Source organism: Tupaia chinensis, unplaced genomic scaffold, assembly GCF_000334495.1.
Source record: "Tupaia chinensis unplaced genomic scaffold, TupChi_1.0 Scaffold149248_1, whole genome shotgun sequence".
In the NCBI taxonomy this organism is placed as follows: domain Eukaryota; kingdom Metazoa; phylum Chordata; class Mammalia; order Scandentia; family Tupaiidae; genus Tupaia; species Tupaia belangeri.
In genome coordinates, this window is record NW_006209094.1 from 704,734 (window position 1) to 727,798 (window position 23,065).

At 37.2% G+C, this 23,065-nt stretch overlaps 1 protein-coding gene across 2 annotated transcripts in view; it reads left to right on the forward strand.

Moving 5' to 3' along the window:
- BRCC3 (BRCA1/BRCA2-containing complex subunit 3) overlaps window positions 1-21,929 on the forward strand; it is a 48,015-nt gene extending 26,086 nt beyond the window's left edge. For both annotated transcript variants that reach the window (XM_006171070.3, XM_027769325.1), the window contains 4 exons: window positions 17,786-17,917; window positions 18,444-18,487; window positions 20,174-20,343; window positions 21,243-21,929. In XM_006171070.3, coding sequence (XP_006171132.1) covers window positions 17,786-17,917; window positions 18,444-18,487; window positions 20,174-20,325 — 328 coding nt within the window. In that variant the 3' untranslated portion in view covers window positions 20,326-20,343; window positions 21,243-21,929. The remainder of the gene's footprint in view (window positions 1-17,785; window positions 17,918-18,443; window positions 18,488-20,173; window positions 20,344-21,242) is intronic.
- The last annotated feature ends 1,136 nt before the right edge of the window (window positions 21,930-23,065 follow it).

The following is a 23,065-nucleotide window of genomic DNA, read 5'->3' on the forward strand; positions in this document are numbered from 1 at the left end:
GGCTTAAACTGAGTGTCCAGATATGTATATTTTTTTCTTTTTTTTTTTTTTGAGAGGTTTTCGCTATAGGGCGCATGCGCTCACCAGACAGATAGAGAGAGACATAGAGAGACAGAAAGCGAGAAATCATCCCCCAGGGAGGATGGTCATGCCACAATCCCTTCTCCATTCTCCTCTCGGGATCTTGGGCACGCACGCACACGTGCCCGGTGTGAGTTCTAAGCCACCAGGTCCGGGACGTGAACTGTGGTCAACTACATGGGAATCCAGCGACATAGCCATTACGCTAACTGCTGGTTCCCCAGATATGTATATTTCTGATCTGTCCATTCCATTTTGTCTGTGTATCCATCCTTCTGTCAAAACCATATCATATTAATTATTATAGCTTTATAGTAAGTCTTGGTATCTGATAGTGTTAGTTTTCCCCATTGTTGTTGTTCTCCAAGATAGTCTTGGCTGGAGCCAGTCAGTGGCCTGATGGTTAAGGGAACCAGATCCAGCATGGATGACTGTGTGATTTTAATGCAAGATCAGGCCCAGTGCCCTATGGACACAGAGAGGGGATAACAAAGTAGAGTTTATTAAGGAAGAAGGAAGAACTGAATGTCTATGGGGAGGTGTCCCACAAATGGGTTGCCAAAGAGGAGCTGGGGCGGAGTTTTTATGCCAGCAAGGAGGGACTCGTGCATGTATTTTCCTCATTGGGATTATGTGTCAGGTGATTGATATCATTCTCCTATTTGGGAGTGGGTTCACAAATCACAAGACTTTAGACATTCAACCTTAGTTAATCAACATTCAGCAGATCTTTGAGGTCTGTAGCCCATAAAGTTTCTGGTTTTTATCATATTTCCCTCTAAGACAACGTTTTATTCATTGATATATTTTTCCCTTGTGTTTCTAAAATGTTAATCTCATTAGATCTCCTTATCTTGCAGGTACAAGCCTGCATGCCATGTTCCCATTTCTCAAACAATAGCTAGTGACAAGTAATTATTCAAGGTCCTTTGCTCTCCTGCTCCTCCAGACTACAGAGACTACACTCTTTGTTTGGAATATAGCAGCGATATGGAAAATGTTAGTTTTAGCTGTCATTATCTCAGGCAGGTTGTAAGCAGCTTTGGCTGTAAGCAGTTCTCTGTGTGAGCAAGCAGTGAGAGCTAATAATTGATTTCTAGTGACAGCAGTGAATGATTTCTATTAAAAGCTTGACCAGATTGACTCCATCTTATAATTTGGCTCCATTTCTCAGGTCTATACCCAAACTAATTGTGTGTACACCTATTTCCAACTTCAGTTTGAATTGTGGCCCCGGTGGCTTGACAAACACACTGAATGCATATGCATGCATGCCCCAAATCCTGACAGGATGGAAAAATGGAGAAGAGGAGATTGCATTGTGACCATGCCCAATGGGGGGTGCTCTTTCACTTTCATGCTCCCTGCCCTCACCACACTTTTGCTCTTTGTGTCTCTGGTGAGTGCATGTGCCCTTTGGAAAATTTTTAAAAAGAAAGATTTTCTTGGCTGTAATTGGCCCTTTGTAATCCTGTATAAATTTTAGAATCAGCTTGTTCATTTACACACAATACACACAACCTGCCGAGATGTGTCACTTCAGATTTTGATTGGGGTGGAATTTATTTATCAATTTCATGCATCCCTCCATTTATTCAGATTTTACATAATTTTTCTCAGTCTTTTATATTTTTCAGCGCAGAGGTCTTACACATCTTTAATAAGTTATTCCTGGAATCTGGTGTTTTATGCTATTGTATTTGGTATCTTCATAATTGATATGGCTAATTGGTGGTGGTTTAGATAGTAAATTCATATATGTATCCTAACTTTATATACAGCAACCTTGTTAAATATGCTTATTAATTCTAATAATTTTTCTGGAGATTTTATTTCCTTGGAATTTTCTTTTTTTAAAAAAAATTATTTAATTTCATTTATCATTATTATTTTTTATTTGACCAGAGACAGAGAAAGGGAAAGTGAGAAAGCAAGCCCGGGACTTAAATCACGGTCCACCATGTGGGAATCCAACGCCACAGCCCCTTCCTTGGGATTTTCTTTGTAAACAATAATGTCTTCTCTAAGTAAGGGCAGTTTAATTTTACCCTTCCAATTCTTACACCTTCTTATTTCTCTTCCTTGCTTAATTTGTACTAGTTTAGTACTCCAGTAAATTTTAAAAATAAAATCTCAAAGGAATGCTTTCAACATTTCACTGTTATCTCTAATGTTTAATCTACAGATTTTCTGTATATAAAAATTATATGGGGCATGGTTGTTAAAGTGGCTAGATCCCATTTGGTCAACTGTGTGGTCCAAATCTCGGACCCAGTAGCCTGAAAATCACTCTATAACTTGTGTGTACATGCCCAAAACCTGAGAGAAGAATGAAGGAGAAGGGATAGCACCATGGCCACCCCTCCCTGGAGGGTGCTCCTCCATCTGGTGGTACTTCTTCAGGACCCACCACTGAAGAGGTTGATTAAGCCAACTTGAGTGTAGATTGCACAGCATTATTCCATGCAGTAAAATATTGAAGGACCCTAATGTGTAGTGAATTCTGTGGCAGTCTTGAAGTTCAGCTGCTATTATGAATTACTGGGCATTCTCAATATGTGAATATGAAACATGTGGACAGGGAAAAATAGCATTACACTTTATAAGCACTGTATTGTAAGTGGAAAATGCAATGTCTTAAATGAAACTTTAAAATTGACCAAAAAAAGCTTCATAAATTAGTGAGGATGGATTTTTGAAAACAAAGGCAATCTTAACATAGGCAATGAAAAGAAGAATTTGTAATTCCCATGTAGAGGGCTGTGGGAGACAAGGGTTTATAATCTGAAAAGGTCTGTATCAATCATTCATCCAGTTAGACTTAGGTACAGTTGTACATGCCAATGGCTCATTAGGAACAGACAGAAAAACAGAACTTTTATTCACTCACTGTGAATTCTTGTGAGATTATACTACTGTACTGTGTATAAAGAAATAAGTCCTCAAAAAAGTAAAAACCAAGCAAAATTAGAAAGAGATGTTCTCTAGATTTATAGAATGTATAGTGGTTATAATAATAAATATATAACTACAAATGAAACCTGTGGAGACAACTGTCTCTCAAATAATAGATGAATTTGTACTTAAACGTGCTTGTGTGTAAAATAGTTGAATCTGAATTTTTAGCCTTTTAGATGGGGTATTTAATCTATTGACATTCAAAATTAGTATCAATATATGTGTACTTATCCCTGTTATTTTGTTACTTTTTTTCCAAATGTTTTGTGTTCTCTAACTTCTATTTATCTCCCTTTAGTTTTCCTGGGGTAGTATTCCTTTAAGTATTTTCTGAAGAGCTGGTTAGTTTTGGTAAATTCTTTCAGTATTTGTTTATCTGGGAATAATTTTTGCTTTTTTTTTTTTAAGGATCATTTTATTTAACTTTATTTATTTAACTTTTTTTATTTATCATTTTATTTAACTTTTTGTTTTTATTTTAATTTGACCAGAGAGGAACAAAGAGAGAGAGAGAGAAGGAGGAAGTAAGCTGCCAGGTCCGGGACTTGAACCATGGCTGGCCATGTGCTCTTAACCACCGTGCCACCTGCTGGCCCCCTGTCTGTGAATAATTTTATTTCTCCTTTCCATCTGAAGGATACCTTGTCAGGTATAGTAAGTACTCTTGGCTGAAATTGGTTTTCTTTCAAAGTTTTAAATATGCCTTCCCATTCTTTCCTTGCCTGCATTGTTTCAGTTGAGAGGTCTGATGTTAATTTAATAGGGTAACTTATATGGACCTCGGCATTTCTCTCTTGCCATTTTTAGGATATTGTGTTTGTCTTTGATTTTTACTAATTTAAGTATGATATGCCTTGGAGAGCATTTTCTTATGTTAAATCTACTTGGTATCCTTTTTATTTCCTAGATTTGGATGACTATATGCCTCTCTAAATTTGGAAAGTTTTCAGCTAATATGAAAGAGATTTTCTATGCTTTTACCTGTCTCTTCACCTTTGGGAATACCTATTATGTGAATATTCAGCCATTTAATGATGTATAGAATTTACCATAGGTTGTCCTCATTTTTAATGGTTATTATTCCATTCTTTTCCATTACTTGAACTAAATTAGAGGTTTTGTCTTCAAGATCAGAGATTCTTCTGTTTAGTCTAATCTGCTATTGGTACTTTCAAGGGAGGTTTTGATTTCTGCATTGTATTCTTTATCTCCAGAAGTTCTATCTGATTCTTTTTCAGGATGTTTGTGTCTTTATGGAGTTCCTCCTTCAAGTCATGAAAGGATTTTCTCATATCCTGAAATTGGTTGTCTATTTTCTCTTGCATCCCATTGAATTTTGTTATGATGAATATTCTGAATCTTTTTTTCTGTGATCTCTTATGTTTTATCCATTGTTGGCAAGAAGTTATTATGTTCCATTGTGAGGGAGGTACTTCCTAGTTTTCTCCTATTTCTTGAGACTCTGCTTTGATTTTTAGTGAACTGATGATGTGCTCAATTTTTCTTACTTCTTTGGATCGTATTTCTATAGCTGTGTGCTCGTGCCCTCACCTATGGTGTGAGTTAACTCTGTGCCAGTTTCTCTCCTCTACTGTGGGTGGATGTATGGAATCTACAGTGGGAGTCTGAGGTTCAGGTTTTCAGAGAGAAATTTCTCTCCTTTTACTACTAGGGGGTTGTAGGGAGAGAATTCCTCCAAAACTTCACTCTCTTTAGGTGTCTGGTTCCTGTATACCCAAAACTCTGCTCCCAGTGTGGCTGGACGTTGAGTTGGACAGGTAGAATGTTAGGTCTAATTCATGTACCATGCAGGCTACAGCAGCCCTTCCTCCCCTACTGCAGGTTTGGAGGGGGTCTTTGCTCATAAGCTAAAGTGGGGCAGCCAGTGCTTCCCTGTTGCTCCTAGATGGGGGACAGGCAGTACAGCATCAGCACAAGCAAGGCAACAGATCCTGCCTTCTATCTCTGGGACTGCAGGAACCAGGTGGTGGTCCTTGAACCAGTAGTCTATAAATAAACCTATACACCTATGGTCAGTTTATTTTCAATGAGTACGCCAAAATAATTCAACAGGAAAAAAGAAATTCAGTGCCAGCTGGTGGTGTGCTGGTTAAGGCAGCTGGATCCCATATGGCCAACTGTGTGGTTTGAGTCCTGGACTGCGTGGCTTGAAAAACATCCTGCACATGTGCATGCATGTGTCCCAAATCCTTGATGGAGGAGAAGGGATTGTGACATGACCATTCTCCATGGGCAGTGCTTTCTTACTTTCTTCTCTCTCTGGTGAGAAAGGAAAGCAATTCAGTAAATAATGTGAGAAACTGGATATCCACATGCAATGAGAATGAACTTGGATCTCTGCCTCATTCAATATACAAAAATTAACTTAAAATGAACCAGAGACCTAAATAGAAAAGCTAAAACAATAAAACCTTTAGAGAAAAAAAAAAAAAACAAAAAACAAAAAAACAAAAAAAAACTAGGAGTAAGTCTTCATGGCCTTGAGTTTGGCAGTGGTTTCTCAAATATGACCACAAACACACAAGACAAATATGACAACAAACACACAAGACACAAAAGAAAATGAAGATAATTAGACTTAATAAAAATAATGTTTACACATCAAAGGACTTTAATAAGAGTGAAAAAACCTACAGAAGGGAAGATAATGGCAAATCTTATATATACGAGAATGGTATAACATACAGAATATAGAAAGATCGCAACTAAAGAATAAAAAGCTCAATTAAAAAATGAGCATTCAAGAAAAGACTGGAATTTTAAAAAAAGAATTATTTATTTACTTGTTTTTTAATTTAACCATTTAGGGGCAGAGTGAGAGAAAGTGAGAAAGCAAGCCAGCAGGTCCGGGACTCAAGCCATGGTCGGCCATTTGGGAGTCCAGCACCTTAACCACCACACCACCTGCCAGTTCCAGGACTGGAATTTCTAATGAGAGCAATCAGGCAAGAAAAATAAAATGCATCAAAATTAGAAAAGAATGCATAAAAGTACTTCTGTTCAAAATGACTCAATCTTATATATGGAAAATCCATTAAAAAAAACCCAAAAAACACTGTTAGAGGGGGTCGGCAAGTGGCGTAGTGGTTAAAGGCACTGGATTCCCACATGGCTGACTATGGTTCAAGTCCCAGATCTGGCAGCTTGATTTCTCACTTCTCCTCTGTTTGTCTGTCTCTGGTCAAATAAAATAATAATAACAAATGGAATTAAATAATTCTTAAAAAAAAAAAGAAAAGAAAAGAAAACCTGTTAGAGGGACCAGCAAATGGCATAATGGTGACATCGCTGTACTTCCATGTAGTTGACCACACGACTGCGGTTCAAGTCCCAGACTCAGCAGCTTAAACTCATGCCAGGCGCGTGCACGTGTGTTCCCTAGATCCCGAGAGGACAGTGGAGGAGAAGGGATTGCGGTGTTGCCTTCTCCCCTGGGCGGGGGGGGGATTTCTCACTTTCTGTCTCTCTGCCTGTTTTGTCTTTCCAGTGAACACATGTGCTTTATAGCAAAAATCTCTCTGAAACAAAAAAAAAACTGTTATAATTAATAAACAGCAAAGTTATACAAAAATCAACTCACAAAAATTAAGTTCCATTTATATATACTCTATACACTAACATGAACAGTCAGAAAAGGACATTAAGAAAATAATTTTTAAAATAACAGAATAAAATGCTTAGGAATAAACTCAGCAAAAGAGGCAAAACAAACAAACAAACAAACAAAAAAACCCTTGTACATTAAAAACTAGAAAATGTTACAGAATGCCAGCCCTGTAGCCTAGCATAGTGGTTAAGGGAGCTGGATCCCATGTAGCTGAGGCTTCAAAAACACACCAGACACATGTGTACATGCATGCCCAAGGTCCCAACAGGACGGAAAAGTGTAGATGGGATTTTAGGTAACTACACCCCATTGGGGGTGCTTTCTCCCTCTTTCTCTGTCTCCCTCTGGAGTTCAATTTTTATAGAAAATAAAAATTAGCAAAAAATTGTTGCTAAAAGAAATGAGAGACACCTATGTGGAAAGATATCACTGGTTCATGGATTGGATAACTTAAAATTTGTAAGATGTCATACTACAAAACAATCTACAGGTTTTATGCAATGCCAGTGGCATTTTTTTTTAAGAAATAAGAAAAATCCATCCTAAAGTTCCTATGGAACTTCAAGGCCCCCCAAATAGGGAAAACAAATTGAAAAAGAACAAAGTTGGATGATTCATATGGCCCGATTTCAAAAGTAACTACAAAACTACAGTAATCAAAACAGTGTTGTACTGGCAGAAAGACAGACATATAGACCAGTAGAACAGAATAGTGAGCCCAGAGTTAAACCCTTGCATATATGGTAAAAACAGATTTCAACAAGGGTGCCAAAACCACTAAATGGAGAATAGTCTCTTTAAAAAGTGTCTGACCCCCTAAGGTCAAACTTCTTATACAAATTTGGGCCAGCTCTGTGGTCTGATGGTTAAGGCAGCTGGATCCCACATGGCTGATCCCATGGTTCAAGTCTCAGGCTTGGCAGCTTGAGAAAAATGCCAGGCATGTGTGCATCCATGCCCAAAATCTCCAAAAGAAGGAAAGATGGAGGAGAAAAGATTGAGGCATGACCATTCTCCATAGGGGGTGTTTTCTAACTCCACCTCTTTGTCTCCAGTGAGTTCAAGTGCCCTTTTGGGAATCAAAGTTAACGCAAAATGGATTCACGACCTAAACAAAAGACATGAAACCATAAAACTCCTAAAAGAAAATATAAGGGGCAAGTTTCATCACATTGGATTTGGTTTCTTGGATATGACACCAAAACACAGCCAACAAAAGCAAAAATAGACAAATAAGACTACAAGTTAAAAACAAACAAACAAAACTTGTATGCATCAAATGAAACAATTGACAGTGGAAAAGCAACCTATGTAGTGGGAGAAAAAAATATTTTTTACATTTTTTTTACACATTTTATTGATTCACAAAATGCCTTAAAATAAAACTATGGACAAAGCTAGAATCTAGTTACAAGTTCACTGTAATTTTCTTCTGAAACATTTTAATTAATTAATTTACATTCATAATCTGAGCATTGTCACAGCATACAAAATGTGATTTCCCATCCAAAATATACCGCATAGTGGCTTAATCATACATGTTATCGTCATTAATTTTCCATTTCTAGTTTTATATATATACGTGTGTGTGTGTGTGTGTGTGTGTGTGTGCGCGCGCGCCTTTCTCATCCTCTGCCATTTCCCACCTTCCTCCCACACTATGTTAGGTGTCTACAGTTGTTTTCCATTTCTTTTTTCCCCCCATGTTTTATTGATTCACAAAATTTCTTAAGTAATCTACATACTTACAATAGCAAGTTTAGCTGGTGTGTACATATCAGTGAATACATGTCTGACTTTAGGCATGAAACTCTGAGTAGAATGATTATACTATAAGGTAGCACCTAGCTGATACTATAAAGTTTACTATGGTCATTTAAGTAGGTATTTTTTAATATATTTTTTTTAGTTTCAAGAAAAGCAGTTTTAGCTTTAATAAATCAAAGAAATACTAAGGAACTTTACTTAAAACTTAAAGCTAGGAAACAGGTTAGGGGTCTGTTCAAGTAGTAGGTTCATGAACCTACTGGCAGCTCAAGACAGGACAAAAATCCTTAAAACTGGAAAACAAAGCCTAGAAGAAAATCAGCAAAGTTTTAGTCTAAAGTCATAAACTGCTATTTTATCAGTTCAGTCTCATGTACTTTATCTTCTGTCATGATCCGATCTTCCCAATTAAATTCTGGAATATAATATTGAACTCCAGATGTGTCTCTATGATTAAGTTGGCCATTTTCTTAGTTTTTGAACTCTTATTTCAGTGTATCTGTATTTAATTTTCCTGGTATAGCACTCCCTTGAGAACTTCTTGGAGATCTGGTCTGGTGTTGGTAAATTCTTTCAGGTTTTGTTTATCTAAGAATATTGAGAATACTGTTGTCTTTTCTTCCCATATGAAGGATAACCTTGCTGGGCACAGTATTCTTGGTTGAAATTGATTTTCCCTTAACGCTTTGAACATATTTTCCCATTCTTTCCTCACTTACATTGTTTCCGATGAGAGGTCCGCTGTTAGCCTGATGGGATATCTTTTGTAGGTAACTTGATGTTTCTCTCTTGCCAATCTTAGTATCTTGTCTTTGTCTGTGGTTTTAGTCAATCTGGCTATAATGTGTCTTGGAGAAGATCTTCTTGGTTGATTCTATTTGAGGTCCTTTGTATTTCTTGGGACTGGATCTTTGAGTACCTCTCTAGGTTTGGAAAGTTTTCTTGCAGGATTTCCTGGAATAGATTATCAATGCCCTTATGAGTCTCTTTGTCTTCTGGGATGCCAGTTATCTGGATGTTTGGACATTTGATGGTATCTAGTATTTCTCGTATATTATTCTCACTTTTTTGGCCCATTTTCTCAGTCTTCATGGTGGATTTTTCTAGACCAATGATTCTATCTGCTATATCTCGGATTCTATTTTCTGTATGATCTAGTCTGCTTTTAATACTTTCAAGAGAGATTTTGACTTCCTGTATTATAACCTTCATCTCTAACAGGTCAATTTGATTCTTTTTTAGAGTATGTATTTCCTCTTTTAGATCTTGCAAGAATTTCCTCACCTCCTGGAACTCATCAGCTCCTTTCTCCTGCCTCTTCTGCCATTCATTGTCTCTCTTCTCTTTCATCTCTGTTAACTTTGTCATTATGAATATTCTAAAATCTTTATCAGACATTTCCATGAGTTTCATAATACTGTATGAGGATGAAGAGGTTATTCTTTTCCCTTGGAGGAGAAGTATTGTCTTGCTTTCCCATATTTCTTGTGATCCTGTGGTTTCTATTTTTCAGCTCCATAATTTGTTTGACACTTTTTATAATTTCTGTATCTTTGCTAATAATATTTTGTTCATGCTTCATTTTCCTGATTTCTTTCCTTTTTTTTTTTTTGAGAGTTTTTTGCTATAGGGCGTGTGCACTCGCCAGACAGACAGAGAGATACAGAGAGACAGAAAGCGAGAAATCACCCCCAAGGGGGGATGGCCACGCCGTAATCCTTTCTCCTCCGTTCTCCTCTCAGGATCTTGGGCACGCACGTACACACGCCTGGCATGAGTTTTAAGCCACCGGGTCCGGGACATGAACCGCGGTTGACTACGTGGGAGTCCAGCAACATAGCCATTACGCTAACTGCTGGTCCCTCATTTTCCTGATTTCTTTTGGTCATTTGTGCTCTCATTTAGTCCACTGAGCATCTTTATGACAGTTATTTTATACTTTTCATCAAGCAGTTCATGAATCTGTGTTCCTGTGAGATTGGTTTCTGGAGTTTTATTTTGTCCTTTAATTCAGCCATATTTGTTTCTCTGTTTCTTAGTATATCTTGTGGTGTTTCTTATTATTGTCATCATCACTAAAAATTAGGAATTTGTAAAAAAAAAAAAAAATCAACCATCTCTTCTAGACTGACTTCATGCCTAAGAAGACCTTCACTGATCAGTTCAGCTAGAGATCCTAGGACTTCTCAAACCTTTCCTGATGATATCCTTTTTCTGTGCTTATGCATGTGCTTCTATTCATCTCAAACTGCCCAAGGATCTTATCCCTGCTTCTTTTCAGAAGCCCATAATCTTTTGCTCCCCTGGAAGCTACCTGTGGAACTGAAGCTCGAATATGCTGCAGTGATTATATCTATTTTCACTGGCTTCCAAATAAGGCTGCCAGTATTTTCAGCACTCCAAGTAAGGCGAGACAGATACCAAGTTTCTCAGGCAGCTCCAAAAGTAACCAGAATATTGAACTCATGGTCCACTCGTTCATTTGCATCCCAAAGGAAGAAACCCTTTCTTTCTCATTGTTCCACAGTAGGTCAGATAGGTAGAGGGGTATAGACAGGCATACCAAATACTACAAATTTTCCTATCACTTTTGCTAGAATACCTTCTTTTTTTTGAGTTTGACAAATTTATTGGTATTTTAGTAAAGACATTCATTTCAGGCATTTTTCTCTCCCACCTTGACCTTAGGTTAATACTTAGTATGGGTCAAGAAAAGAATGTATGAGAGGAATGTTATGTAAACACACAATAAAATGGACAGTTTGCTTACATAAATGCTAAAGTTAAATTCATGTATCTTGATATAATTAAATCATGTAAGAACTAATAGTTCTATATACATTTCCATTGTTTTTCTTGGGGCTTATTCTAAACTTAAATGCACGTGAACAAAGTGTTAGGAATAGACATAGGCTGCTTCTCTGGACTTACTACCTATTAAAAAAGCTCAGTAAGAAGTTACCACCAATGTAATAGTCTGATGCTGCCTCCAAATTTAAAATTGTAGGAGGTTTCAGGGAAATCATTACACATGATATGTTTTAGTCTGTGACCATGCTTTTAAAGATACATACAATTGTTACATTAAAAAGAAAATTCATATACAATAGACATGGAACCAACTCAAATGTCCACAAACAGATGAATGGATTGAAAAACCATGGCACATATACTTCATGGAATACTATTCAGCCTAAAAAACAAGACCCTAGCATTTGATAGAAAGTAGATGAACATGGAAGATCTATTTTTTTTTCTTTTTTTTTTTTTTTTTTTTTGGAGGGGTTTTCGCTATAGGGCGCGTGCGCTTGCCAGACAGACAGAGAGAGACATAGAGACAGAAAGCAAGAAGTCAATCTATTGTTGAGTGAAGCAAATCAGGCTATGAAAGAGAGACATTGTATTTCTCTACTTTACATATACCAACTATTTACACTCTGGTAGAGACTGAAAGACTGGAGGACATAGAAGCATTAAAAATTATTATAGACACTGGGGATGAAGTGGAAGGAGAGTGGGAGAGGGGAAGAGTGCAGGAAGGGAAATTTGGGAAAATATGGAGAAGTAAGACATTTGTGTTACACAGATATGGTTTGTTCCCTGTTGGTGATGTCATATATAGTAGTATCAACTTGTCTGCTGTGTGGCGTATATCATGTTGGGTAAAATCTCTTACAATGATATATAATGATATATAATGACTGAAAGTATAAAAATAATAAATACTACTAATTAAAAAATAAAGCACCTTATAATAAAAAGTAAATTAAAAGAAAATAAAATATATTTAATAATATAATAAAATATATTTAAAAAAATAAAATTCATACACAATGGAAAAATTTTAAAAAAACACCCTACAATACACAAATATAACAAGTATATGTGGTTAGACATTCCATATGTTTGAGGATGCATTTTCTTTCCATTTTAGATACTTCTTGGTATTACATTGGTTTTCAACTGGTCTCTACAGTTCCTACAAAGGTATTCTGGTCTTCATAGTGTTATTTCAGTGTCTCTGAGAATCCAAGCACCTGAAGCTTCCTAGTCTCCCATCTTGCTGATGTCGCCCCATTTAGTTAAATTTTAGAGATTGTATTGCTCTGTGTAATTCTCCCTTTTTTCATCCATTTTTCTCACCTTCCCCTCTAATTTCTTTAACGTATTTCTCTTTTTTAGAGAGATTTTTGCTATAAGGCATGTGTGCTCACCAGAGAGACAGAGAAACAGAGAAACCAAAAGTGAGAAATCACTCCCCAGGGGGATGGCCATGCCACAGTCCCTTCTTCATTCTCCTCTTGGAATTTTGGACATGCAAGCATAGGCCCCTGGTGCGAGTTTCAGGCCACTGGGGCTGGAATTTGAACCATGGTCAACTATGTGGGAGTCCAGCGATGTAACCATTATGCCATCTGCTGGTCCCTTCTTTAATGTTTTTTTTTTTTTTGAGAGTTTTTTGCTATAGGGCGTGTACGCTCACCAGACAGACAGAGAGAGACAGAGAGACAGAAAGCAGGAAATCACCCAGAGAGATAGAGAGATAGAAAGCAAGAAATCACCCCCTTGGGGGATGGCCACGTTGCAATCCCTTCTCCTCCATTCTCCTCTCGAGATCTTGGGTATGCACACACATGCGTCTGGTGTGAATTTAAGCCACCGGGTGAAGGACTTGAACCACGGTCTACTACATGGGAGTCCATTGACATAGCCATTATGCCAACTGCTGGTCCTGTATATTTTTAATAGTTGCTCTAAAGTTCCTTATCTACTAATTTCAGTATCTCTGTCATTCAGGTGTTCTATTGACTTTTTCTCTTAATTATGTGTCATGTTTCCTTGCTTCTTCACTTGTCTCCCTTGTTATATGGCAGTCATGGATATTGGACTGATTATTAGCATTCCCTTTCTTTAATCATTTATTTATTTATTTTTACATTTTCCCACAAACATTTACTTTACATTTCAAAAAAACTTTTGCTCTTACTCCATAGTTCTTGACAGTTAATAAACAACTTTCAAAATTTCGAAAAACTGAATTTTAAAGATAATGTTCAAAATATTTGTTATAATTTTGTGATTCTGTAACAACAGAAACAGTATGATTTTAAATATTTTTGAGAAAATATTTACCTGTCATCTACTCAAACTGTTGAAAAGCAAACACCCAGCACACAAGTTACACATAAACCTTCTCAATTCAGCCCTGCCTACCAAGTATTCTGTGATATACCATCTGCTAGCACAGATCAGTCTCTTTTTCTTCTTTCAAAGTCTTCCTCAAGATAATTTTCTGGTTGTGGTTGCTCTTTTGCAATCTCTACTGATTACAATGCTGGGCTGGAAAATTCCAGGTTATTTTATGGTATGAATTCTTTCATATTGCTTCTCTAATCCTCTCTGCCAGGCAGAAATGTTTATGGTGCCTGGCCATCTTTCCGGGAGCTTCTGTTGGCTTACTTGAGATCTACCTTAGTTCCACAGTTTTCTGTTTAATCTTCAGATATGACATTCCAATCAAAGCCCTGTCCAATAATGAGTATTTCCATTTTCTGATTCAAGGCAACAGGTATTATTGAACTTATGCAAATAACCCTTCTGCCACAAAATAAGAATACTCCCAAATATTTTTCAACTCCAGAGGGGTCAGGAAGGGAGAAAAGTTTATATTTCCATTTAAACAAACAAGAAGAAAAAAATATTTTAACAAATTGCTGAACCTATCAACAGCTCAAAAGAAAGCAAAATCCTTAAATTGGGAAAACAAAGCATAGTAAAAAAAAAATCTGTAATGTTTTATTCAGAAGTCATAAAATTGTATTTCACCATTTCAGTCTTATGTTCAATTTCTCTTCTGCTGAATTTGCAGTGTTACTGTGGTTCAATCTTTCTGTTTAAATCCTGGAAGTTAACATTCAATGTTATTATTGATATTTCTTGTCCCTAGCAGTAAGTTGGTCATTTACTTAGTTGCTTTTTCTCTTATTTCTGTATGTGTGTCTTTAGTTTTCCTGATAGAGCACTCCTTTCAGAACGTCTCAAAGAGTGTCTCACATTGGCAAATTCTTTCAGGTCTTGTTTATCTGAGAATGTTTTTATCCTTTCTTTCCATATGAAGGATAATCTTGCTAGGTATAGTATTCTTGATCGAAACTGTTTTTCCCTTAACACTTTGAACATATTTTCTCATTCTTTCCTTGCTTGCATTGTATCTGATGAGAGAGGTCCTGATGTCAGCCAGATGGGATAACCTTTATAAGTAACCTGACGTTTCTCTCTTGCCAATTTTAGTATCTTGTCTTTGTAGATTTGGCCAGTCTGGCTATGATGTGCCCTGGAGAAGATCTTCTTGAGTTGACTCTATTAGGAGTCCTTTGTATTTCTTGGGTCTGGATATATGAATGCCTCTCTAGATTAGGAAAGTTTTCTTCCAGGATTTCATGGACTAGATTATCAATGCCCTTACTAGTTTCTTCACCTTCTGGGATACTGATTATCTGGATGTTTGGGCACTTAATGGTATCTAGTATTTCTCAAATAGTATTCTCATTTTGGGGGGTTATTTTCTCAGTTTTTTGGTTGGTTTTCCTAGGTCAGAAGTTTTGCCTTCAATATCCGAGATTCAATCTTCTTCATGGACTAATCTACTTTTAACACTTTTGAGGGAAGTTTTGAGTTCCCGAATTGCAGCCATCATCTGTAATATCTTCATTTAATTATTTTTTATGGTGTGTGTTTCCTCTTTCAGAGTTTAAAAGATGGAGTTTAGACCATAGCTTCCCTGAACAGGCCAGGACACACCTCAGATTTAAAATGGCTTCTTGTCTGAGTATTTCGGGAGTCTAGAAGATGGAGTTTAGAGCATAGCTTCCCTCGATTATTATCATTCCTGAAATGGTATGCTCATTCCTATATCAAGCAGCTAGGATGGGAAGCTTATCACTTCCACCTAATCAGAAGTTACCTGGGTCTGAGATGTGTTACTATTTTTGTTATTTTGTTTTACTTTGGTTTGCTGGGATTTGAGTACAAGGTGAGATATGCCCTACGAGTATTCTATTTCCTATGTTCCAGCAGGAAGTTTAGGTCTAGGAAACATGAAATAATAATCGCTCTGCTTTCCACCTCAGGTCCCATCTTCTTATGCTTTGTATTCTTAGTAAATCCCATGAGAGAAAATCAGCAGGTGGGGATAATGCTTGTGTTTTGGATATCTACAGATTTCAGTCTGTTTTATCAGCCCACATGCTTCTTACAAGCCCCATTGGTTTTTCCTTATATCAGCAAAGTTTATCTGTGTATGAAAAATCCAGTCCTTTACTTGTCTATGCCCTCAGACAAGATAGATGTCCCTAGGGAGAAGAGTGGCCATTGGTGTCTACTCATCTACCCATTGTTCCTCTCTGTAATGTTCATATATATATATCATTGTATCCATAGGTCTCTGGTATCTTATTAATCTATACTTTTTGTCTTATTTGTTTTCTTGTTATGTTGGCAGCCATTATCTTTGCTGGCCTGTATCTTAACCAGTAGCAGAACTACCAGACTTTTGAAATTAAATTAGAAATTGAGGTGATTCAAAGTTGTGCTTTCAGTACCTGTATAATGTTCATATAGATATATCATTGTATCCATAGGTCTCTGGTATCTTATTAATCTATACTTTTTGTCTTATTTGTTTTATTGTTATGTTGGCAGCCATTATCTTTGCTGGCCTGTATCTTAACCAGTAGCAGAACTACCAGACTTTTGAAATTAAATTAGAAATTGAGGTGATTCAAAGTTGTGCTTTCAGTACCTGTATGGGGTGATCTGCACTTTCACTCCTAGTTATATATACCGTTGAGATCTCAACCGAAATCCTGGGAAACAGTTTACCAACCCTTTCCACCTTGAAATTCAGACCTTGAATTTCCATTTTATTACCTAAGACACATAGTGTTTTTGAAAACTCTCCCAACTTCTCAGCATGTGAGCTTTCTCCTCTGGAACCATGAGGTGCCATTCTAGGAAAACCATCTGTAAATGTCAGGCTCTTCTCTCTGGGTTTTCCTCCTCTTCCAGATGTTGACCCTGTAATTATTCATTGCCTTAGAGGCTCTCTAATGGCTTCCAATAGATTATTTTTTATTTGGCCCACCTATTATATTGATAGTTGCTATCAACAGGAGGATTGATGTTAACCACATAGTTTACTAGCAGAAGCAAAGTCTCTGTCATAATCTTTGACCTCTAACTAATGTTGTACAATTGAGGAACCTGATAGAAACAATAGCATTTTCCTCTAGGAATTTATGAGGATGTGTGTCCCAACCCAGTAGACCATTGGAACCATTTCTGCTGTTGCTCCTGACAAACTCAGTGGGAAACTCTGTTACATACATTGAATTCTTTGAGGTTTCTAGAACCATTAATAATAGTCACTGTGTCCAAGACTTTCTGCAAACCACCTAGCAGCTACAATAAAATCATTCATGAAGATTTCCCTGAGTACTTGAGTTTAGCATCTACAATATATTCATTCATGAAGATTTCCCTGAGTACTTGAGTATGGGAAGGGGAGAGGTACTTGTAATTCTCTATCTTTTATGTTCCACGTAGGTTATAGGCCCTACATAGACACACTCTGCTAGATGGGGAAGAGTGGTAAATCTTAGGCTGCTTTACTACCTTGTGCAAATGGGGCCTCACAGTGTTAGGGCTTTCAACTTGGATTCTCCACTGAACCTACTGTTGGGTGTTTTAGGTGTATTTGGGATGAGAAATGGCCAGAAGTAGATTGGTTGACCTTAGTAACAAGCATTTCTGTTTCTCACAATCTAGCAGGAAAATACAATTATTTGTGAATTTCTTACATATTTTCTCCCAGGGGAGAGAATAGGAAGTAAGAGTTGCTGGTGAATACTGAGTTAGGACAAGTGAATACTTAGATGAATAATCCCATACCCATGATGAGTCTGAACAGTATGTAGTTCCTCTTCTTCAGGCTTTGCGATCATTTTATTTAACTTCACAGGAAACTTCCTGACTGAAGATAATAGTAATTTGCTATTTCCATTGTCTGGAGAGTGGGCATAAGACCTTGAGCTCTGAAGGCTTCTATTAAATTACATAAGTGGCTGCAGATTTTCTGTGGGAAGAGAGTATTGGTTCTGCAAATGGGTTTCCAGTTTTCTCCCTAGATTAACCTAGTTTGAATTCTACCAACTTTAAAGCTGAGCCACTAAATGAATTATAGGAATGTTTAATCTTAGAAGTACACTGCATCCCAAAGTTTTAGTTAAAACTGTATAGAACTTCTGATGACAAGACAGGGCTATAAACTGACCTGAACTGATTGCCTTGCAGGTACGAGAGGATCGAAATTCCAATCCATATTGTACCTCACATCACCATTGGGAAAGTGTGCCTGGAGTCGGCAGTAGAGCTGCCCAAGATCCTGTGCCAAGAGGAGCAGGATGCATATAGGAGGATCCACAGGTAGAGCCCCTTTTCCCTCTTCTGTTGTGTTTCTCAGGGCTTGGTCTCTGTTTTCCCTTTCTCCCCTTTTCTTGTTAGCACATCAACTCTTGAACCCCTTTTCTTTTTACCACTCTGTGAGCGAGCTTTACAGCAGCCTCCCATCAGAATGTTTCTCATACTGTATGATAACAGTCTCTTCAACATTTGTTTCTCTTATGCTATATTTTGGATCCTTCAAGGTGAAGACATTTTCTTTTTTTGTTTGTGAAAACAAGATAAATCACAACACTATTGTGTAGACTGTTGTCAAGGCTTCTGAGAGAGAGTAGTTTCAAAATGAACTTTTGAATTATCTAAAAATTTTAAATAGGATCACATCCCGCAAATCATTAAAAATAACAATAATGAAAATTTAGATCATACAAATTCATCTCATCCATTTGGCATGGTCTGATACAGTTTATTGTTCTGTTATAGCTCATGACAATTTTGTTTTTCCTTCAGTGTTGTTTTGCTCCTAACCTAAACTATTTTATCCCTTTAGCCTTACACATCTGGACTCAGTAACCAAGATACATAATGGCTCAGGTAAGATTTTTTTTTTCCTTGAGTATAGGCAGTGATCCCTGAAATTCTCAGCTGACAGAAGCAAGTTTAGTTGAAGCAATTGAAGTGATAGGTACAAGTTATATGCAAGTTTCCTCCCTTAAGAGCTTTACTGATCTTGGTCTCAATATTGCTTTTGAGCCCTGTGGACCCTTGAATACTATAAATGCAACCTAGAATAAGACAGGAAGAAAGACAGGAAAGAACTTTATGACAGACCTACTCACAACCATTTCTCAGAGAGGACCCTGATTTGTTCTGTTTGCCAGTTTCTATGATGTAATATCCCAGGCAACTAACATGGCATCAACCAACTTTTAAACTTCCTGGAATTTTAACAACTGATTCTCATGAGCTGGTGTGAGCTGGTTCCAACATGCCACTACCAGCCTACTGTGGAGGGAGTTGAAAGAAACAGACAGACAGATAAAAGGGAAGGCGTGTGGGAAGATCTTTTCATGTCAATAAATACAGAAAAAATTCATGTACAAGTTCCACAGAGCAAAAAGTTCACTACAATTATGTACTGACTCATGTTTTTTATGTGATTGAATGTGTGTGCATGCACATGAAAGAGAGAGAGGGAGAGAAGAGAAGAGGGAGGTAGAGAGAGGTGGGAAGGAAACATCCTTGTTAGGGTCTCATCATGCTAGTCTTCTCTCCCCAACCCTCTAGCTCCTCAGGATCCCGAGTAACCATGTGTGCACTTAACGTGTTTTTCAGACTGACCTGGGATCCAAACTACAGTTACTACCACATGCCTTCCAGTACTGTAGGGTGCTAGCATTACCACTGTGCCATAGTGGCTGGGCTATATTTATTGAACCATGGTTTGAGTCCCTGACCTGGTGGCTTGCTTTCTCACTTTCCCTTTCTCTCTCTTGTCAAATTAAAAAAATAATAATTATAATAAATAAAATTAAATAAATAATTTCTAAAAAAAAAAGAAGGAGAGCTAGATCTTTATTAACACAGAAAGATGTCTATAACAGATTGTAGTGGGTGGGGAAAATAACACCCCAAAATAATAGTTTTTAATTCAGAAGCATAAACACATGCATACATATATCTGAGAAGAAATGCCTCACAGTAACACAGTGACAGTGGTCATTCCAATGACATCATGTGTTATAAGAAAAAGAGGCATTTCCAGCAGGTGGAATTTATTTTTAAAAAATGTCACAGACTTTGTCTCACTATGAAGCAGGACATTCACAGTAAGGCATGACACACCATAGATGTCTTCCTCTTATCTCTTGGTTATCCCCTCATTTTGAAAGAGGAGCTCTTACGTGAGTTGCATTAATGTCTTTATTTCTTTGCTATTGTACAACATTTGTAAGCATTTTTCCTACATGGCTCTTTGGAAAACTTAAGTTGCAGAGGCAGAGTTCTAGCTCTGTGCAGGCTGAGGTCATGTACAGAAGGTCTGAAGGTCTAGGGAAGGAGCCCTCCCATGGTTCTTCACCCTGTTGCCATCTCTATGCTCTCTGCACAGCCAGGCTTGGATCCACGGTGTTCAGAATAGCCAGTCTTACTTATACTTTCTATACTCCCTTGCCCAACTCTTTCTGTCTATGCTCATGGCTGGGAGCTGTTAGTGGTGGAGCGGGCACATGCCAATGGACAGAGCTTTGCCATTTATCTCATCCATGTTTTCTGTTGAAGTGTTTACCAAGAATCTGTGCAGTCAGATGTCAGCAGTCAGTGGGCCTCTCCTGCAGTGGTTGGAAGACAGATTGGAGCAAAACCAACAGCATTTACAGGAGTTGCAACAAGAAAAGGAAGAGCTTATACGAGAACTTTCTTCTCTAGAATAAAGTGGGAGACAACATGGGGTAAAAATACTTTTTTTCAATTTGTGTATTTAAAAATGGTCTGATGCACATAACTTAAGTGTAGGCAGACAGTGGAACAGCTGTTTTCATGTGACAGAGGGTAAGTTTTATGACTGCAATAAGCACAAGATGTCTTCCTAAAGGTTTCAATAGCTTACTGAACCCTCCTACTTATAACTGACCCACAAAGAAAATATGCAAGATGATTTGAGTAAAATACAAAGAAAAATTTTAAGGGCCATCTACACTTCCTCCTGACCTCTACCCTTTGCCCTCATTGAGAAGCATGTATCTCAAATCTTCCTTCTTAATCTCTAAAATATCTATTCTGAGAGACCTATCAAGGATTGAATCTATGTAGGTTCCCTCTTTTAGTAAACATATTTGGTTCTAGCATATTTAATTCACAAATTCCTATTGAGCAGATGCTATTTACCTAGGAATTTCCATTATAATATAGTTTTTCCAGAAACACTGAAGATTTAGGATGTAATAAAAATCATTTAGTAAGTTCAATTGCTGTTTTTGTCATGTATAACCACAAGTGATAAGTGCATCTTCAGAAAATAGGCCTAGTGCATCCTGGCAATTAAGGTTGGGAACTGGGTGAGTTAAAAAGAAAGAAAACAAAGACAGCCCCAATGTTAATATTCTTCTCATTTTCTCCCTAGATTATTGTTTTTCAAATTTCAAAGGGTAGTCCAGAGATGCCTGTATCAGAACCACTTGGAGACCAAATTGTGTCTTTGAGAGTGGAGCCCAGAAATCTACATGGCCTGCCCACCTGGTTCTAAGGCATCTCAACACTCAAAAACCATTTGCCTAGGGCATATGGAATGTAGTCTCTGTTTTTCCTAAGTGTCCACAGCCACAGTTCTTCTCTTTTTCTTTCACTATAGGAAAGATGAAAATCCAGTATAAAATTAATTAAGCTAAATCAGTTTTGAATAAGAAAATGTTGGAGGACTCACATTACCTGACTTCAAGATTTACTATAAAGCTACAGTAATCAAGATGATGTGGTATTAGCAGAAGGAAAGACACATAGGTCAATGGAACAGAAGAGAAAACCCATACATATCCCCAGCTGATTTTCACAATATGTAAAAGCAAATCAATGGAAGAAGGATAGCCTTTTCAACAAATTATACTGGGCACCCGTAGGCAAAAATAAATGAAACTTTACCTAGACCTCACACGTTATGTAAAAGTTAACTCAGAATGTATCATGGACTTAACTGTAAGATGTAAAATGATAAAACTTTTAGAAAAGAAATCATAGGAGAAAAATCTGAAGGATTTTGGACTAGGCAATAAGTTCTTGGGCTTCACCCCAAAAGCAGGATGCATAAAAGGGAAAAGATGATGTATCAGAATTCAAAGAATTAAATTTTTTTCTCTGTAAAAAAGTTAAGAAAAAGACAAGCTACTTGCAAACCATATGTCTGATCAGTCTGAAATAAAGCGTGCTTGAAACTCAACAACAACAAAAAATCTAATTAGAAAATAGGCAAAAAAATGCATATAAATCTTTCACTAAAGAAGATATATATATGGCATGTACAAACACAAGAGATGGGTATGAATGCCACATGTGGTGTGTGTGGAGGAGTGGGGCCTGGGGTAAAACATTTGGAGGAGGGATATGGACAAAGCATTGTTGAGACAGGGAGGTAGTATTGTTATATTTTGATCAACTGGACCAGGGAGAAATGTTCACATATTGAAATGATCACCTTGTAAGCTAAATAATGTGATTGAATGTATGAAAAAAATGTAAAAATAAATAAATAAATAAAATATATATTAAAAATAAAAAGAGTAAAAGTGATCATATATGGAAGGCCAAGTGGAAGCCCTCTCCTTGGCAAGGCAGTCAGACAAAAACAACATTGCATCTAGAGGAGGGGAGAAATGGTAGCGATTAGGGTCAACTCAAAAAAAAAAGAAGATACATGGATGGCAGGTAAACACATGAAAAAATGTTGAACATCATAAGTCATCAGTGTATGCAAATTAAAACCACATCAAGATCTGATGTACATGCTATTCAGAATGGCTGAAGAAGAAATAGTGAAAATACCAAATACTGTTGAGGATACAAACTGGAACTCTTATACACTGCTGATAGGTATATAAAATGGTACAGCCTCCTTGGAAAAGAGATTGAAAATATCTAATAAAATTAAGCATATGATCCAGCAGTTGTACTCCTAACTTTTATTTCAGAAAAATGAAAACATACATTGGCACTAGAACCTGTACACAAATGTTCATAGCAACTTTATTTGTAACAGCCAAAGCAGAAACAGCTCAGGTGACCTACAATGGGTAAGTGGTTAAACAAACCATCTATACCATAGTCTACTACTCTGCACCAAAAAGGGATGGACTATTGATACAAGAACATGGATAGACCTCAAGGGTATTACAGATTTAAAAAAGCCAATTTCAAGGTCACATACTGTATGGTTACATTTATATAACATTCTTGAAATGTCAAAATTATAGAAATAAAGAACAGATTAATGGTTGTCAGGTACAGGGGTTGGAGGGGATATGGGCTAGGTATGGCTCTATGTGACACAACGACTTCTTTGTACTGAAGGAACAGCTCTGTATCTTAATGGCAGTGTTGAGTAGGTGAATCTACACTTGTGTTAAATTTCCATAGACCTACACACATACAAATGAATGCATGTAAAATCTGGTAAAACTGGGA